This window comes from Phytophthora cinnamomi, assembly GCF_018691715.1.
Source record: "Phytophthora cinnamomi strain GKB4 chromosome Unknown Contig108, whole genome shotgun sequence".
NCBI classification, from domain to species: Eukaryota; Oomycota; class Peronosporomycetes; order Peronosporales; family Peronosporaceae; genus Phytophthora; species Phytophthora cinnamomi.
In genome coordinates, this window is record NW_027151041.1 from 512,188 (window position 1) to 514,851 (window position 2,664).

Sequence of the window (2,664 nt, forward strand, 5' to 3'; positions counted from 1 at the left end):
TAGCAAATCACAAACATAATATCAATAATTCATGCCTACCGAGGCTTAATGCATCTTTTGATGCTAGAGAGCAACGTGTATTTGGTACGCTTGTCATAGACGACTCGCCCAATCCAGTGCCCCGCTCACCCCCACCGAAGAGACAGAACTCTTCGTAATGGCGACCTCGGTTGTGCTTCCTCTTCTTTGAGAGACTCGTTACATCGATCTCGCCAACCATGCCATCCCCGCCAATCTAAACAATATATCTAGCAACATTAAAGCAACATAGTCTACTGAAACATACGCGTACCTTCAACCCGGACCGTAGCAGCTCTTTCGAACACGTCGAGCGGTAGTACCCATAGTACTCGTGCGCAGTACGTAGCGACGTAGCCACCAACTCAGCCGCATACTCTTTGGGAAGTATCATGGCCCAGGCGAGGAGGAGACGCACAGTACTACGTAGCATCAGCTTGCTCTCGTTAAAAACCGAGTTCGTAAGTAAGCAACGGCTAGCCTCCTTGCCGTCGGCATGCTGAGAGCGGCGGCAGCATCGCCAGCGCTTTCTCGTCAGTGTCTGGAGAATGGGAAGCTGACACTTGGGACAGCGCTTCGACCTTTCGATTAGGCCCACCGTCATACACTACTTGACACAGAGAGCATCGTCACCGGTAACTTACAGCACCTTGGCTATTTCGAAGAGGCTCCCTTCGTCAAGGTGGTACTGGTAGGGGCTGATAGCCAACATGGATCGTGGCAGGGTGTGTGTGTGTGTGGCTGGGGCGGTAACCATGTAAATGAGAGTGTGGGAACCCGGGAGAGGCCTAGAAAAGCGGGTTCAATGTGAACGTTTAGTACAAAAACTAAGATACTTGTGTTTACCCGCGTCAACGTTTTCGACGCCAAAGCGGGCCTGTTCTTCCAAACTGGCTGCCTGGGCCCGAGCATCTCGCAACTTATGTGAACTACACCACCACGAATCACAATGGTTATCCAATTCTAAATTTAGATATTAATCTTGATATTTAGGAAGCGGACCTGTTCTTCAGGAGAGCCGTCTACAACATTATAAAGGCAATATAATAAGAAACATAGTAAGCCGTCGTCGTCCGCGGCTGCGTCCGAGTTGGCGCTACCGGGCTTCGGACCATCCTTCGCCTCCTCCTCATCCACCACATCCCCCTCCTCGACCAGGTCGTCCATGGCGTCGTCGCCGCCGTTCCCGACGTAGTCCGCGTCGTCCCTTGTCAGACCTTGGACTGTTGGACGTAGTCGACCGGCTTGCGAGGTCGTAACCCGCCACGACGCCAAACAGCTCGTTAGTGTATACCCAGGACCACAGTACATACCCACACCATACCTTGTTCACCGGGCGCTATCTTGCGCGCCGCCATCATCGATGCTTCCGTGCTATTTATTCTCCCCCCCCCCCCCCCCCCCCCGCTGACGTAAAACAAAATGAGACGCCAGGCGCGGCGTACCTAAACGAAACCAAATATATCGCAAATCCCATGCTTTCAGCTATTGACTTTTATTGCGAAAGATAAAATCGATAAATTACCAAGCGAAACTTATGGTGCTCTCACCAGGTATATCGTCGCGTTGTAGCGATGTTGTATCACTAACACCATGAGAGAGATCGAATTACAGAAAATTTATCCATCCACGTCATCAGGTGGTGCGTCGCACCGATGAATCAGACAAAGAGGAAAACCGAGATTTAGAACACATGCCAGCCAAAGCAGCCGTGTGACGGACTCCGACACGGATACGCTAGCGTTTTCAGATACAAAGCCTGACGAATCTCCTGAAGAATCGCGTTCGGAGGATTTAGTGAGGGACGCTCTACATGTACATGTATAATCACATGGGGGTAAACCTCAAGTGGATTTCCCTATCTCAACTCACGGCGCCACACACTCGAGAGCTCCGATAACAACCATGATATTATCCAAGATCGGTTGCCTCCAACGGGGTATTCCAGACTTGATGGCCAGGCTTTGTTGCCTCTCTCTGGCAATTCACATGGCTCTCGAGTGCTGACACTTTGCCAGCAGGACTACGCCGATCCGATTGCCTCAACAACGCAAAGTCTTTCGTCGTGGGCATGGTCTTCTACGTGGATGAGACCCTCTTCATCCGCCCCACGGGTTGCGCAATAACGATATCGCTGGGAGCAGCGGGGACAACAACGGAAATCAGCTCGCGTCCAGTAACAATGTAGCCAAGTCTCTGCGTAAACAAATTTAAAAAATAATAAAATAATAAACTATATTTTAATAAAAACAATAAATATCCTTATTCATTATAATAAATATTCAAGTAAAATAATATTTATTATTTATTGGGTGAAACAAAACTGAGTACCGAACGATATCTTGATATTCATATGTCATACACAACTTAACATCACGTTTTTTTAATCGGACGTCACTTCAGTTTTGACAAGCGCCAGCTGACGGAGGGCAAGATCGACGTGTGCTGCGGGGATTTCCTGATGTTGACAGCGAAATGCTCTAGGCGTTCTGTGTCAGTACCAGTTCCCTCGACTGAGCAAAGCATTGGAATCGCGCAACGTTGTACCTCGACACGACTCGTTGTGGATATTACTATTAACTTTAAGGTAAATTTGTGGGTATTTAGACTTGGCTGAACTTCACATGATTTTGGTATACAGTCGCT

The 2,664-nt window shown here is 48.7% G+C and overlaps 1 protein-coding gene across 1 annotated transcript; it reads right to left on the minus strand.

Annotated features, from left to right (window-relative positions):
* Positions 1 to 987: 987 nt before the first annotated feature.
* IUM83_15176 (uncharacterized protein) lies at positions 988 to 1,379 on the minus strand (the record flags this gene model as incomplete). The annotated part of the gene is made up of 3 exons (XM_067939976.1): positions 988 to 1,040; positions 1,119 to 1,262; positions 1,343 to 1,379. The coding sequence occupies 3 exons, from the start codon at positions 1,377 to 1,379 to the stop codon at positions 988 to 990; spliced, it is 234 nt and encodes a 77-aa protein (XP_067782220.1).
* Between the last annotated feature and the right edge of the window lie 1,285 nt (positions 1,380 to 2,664).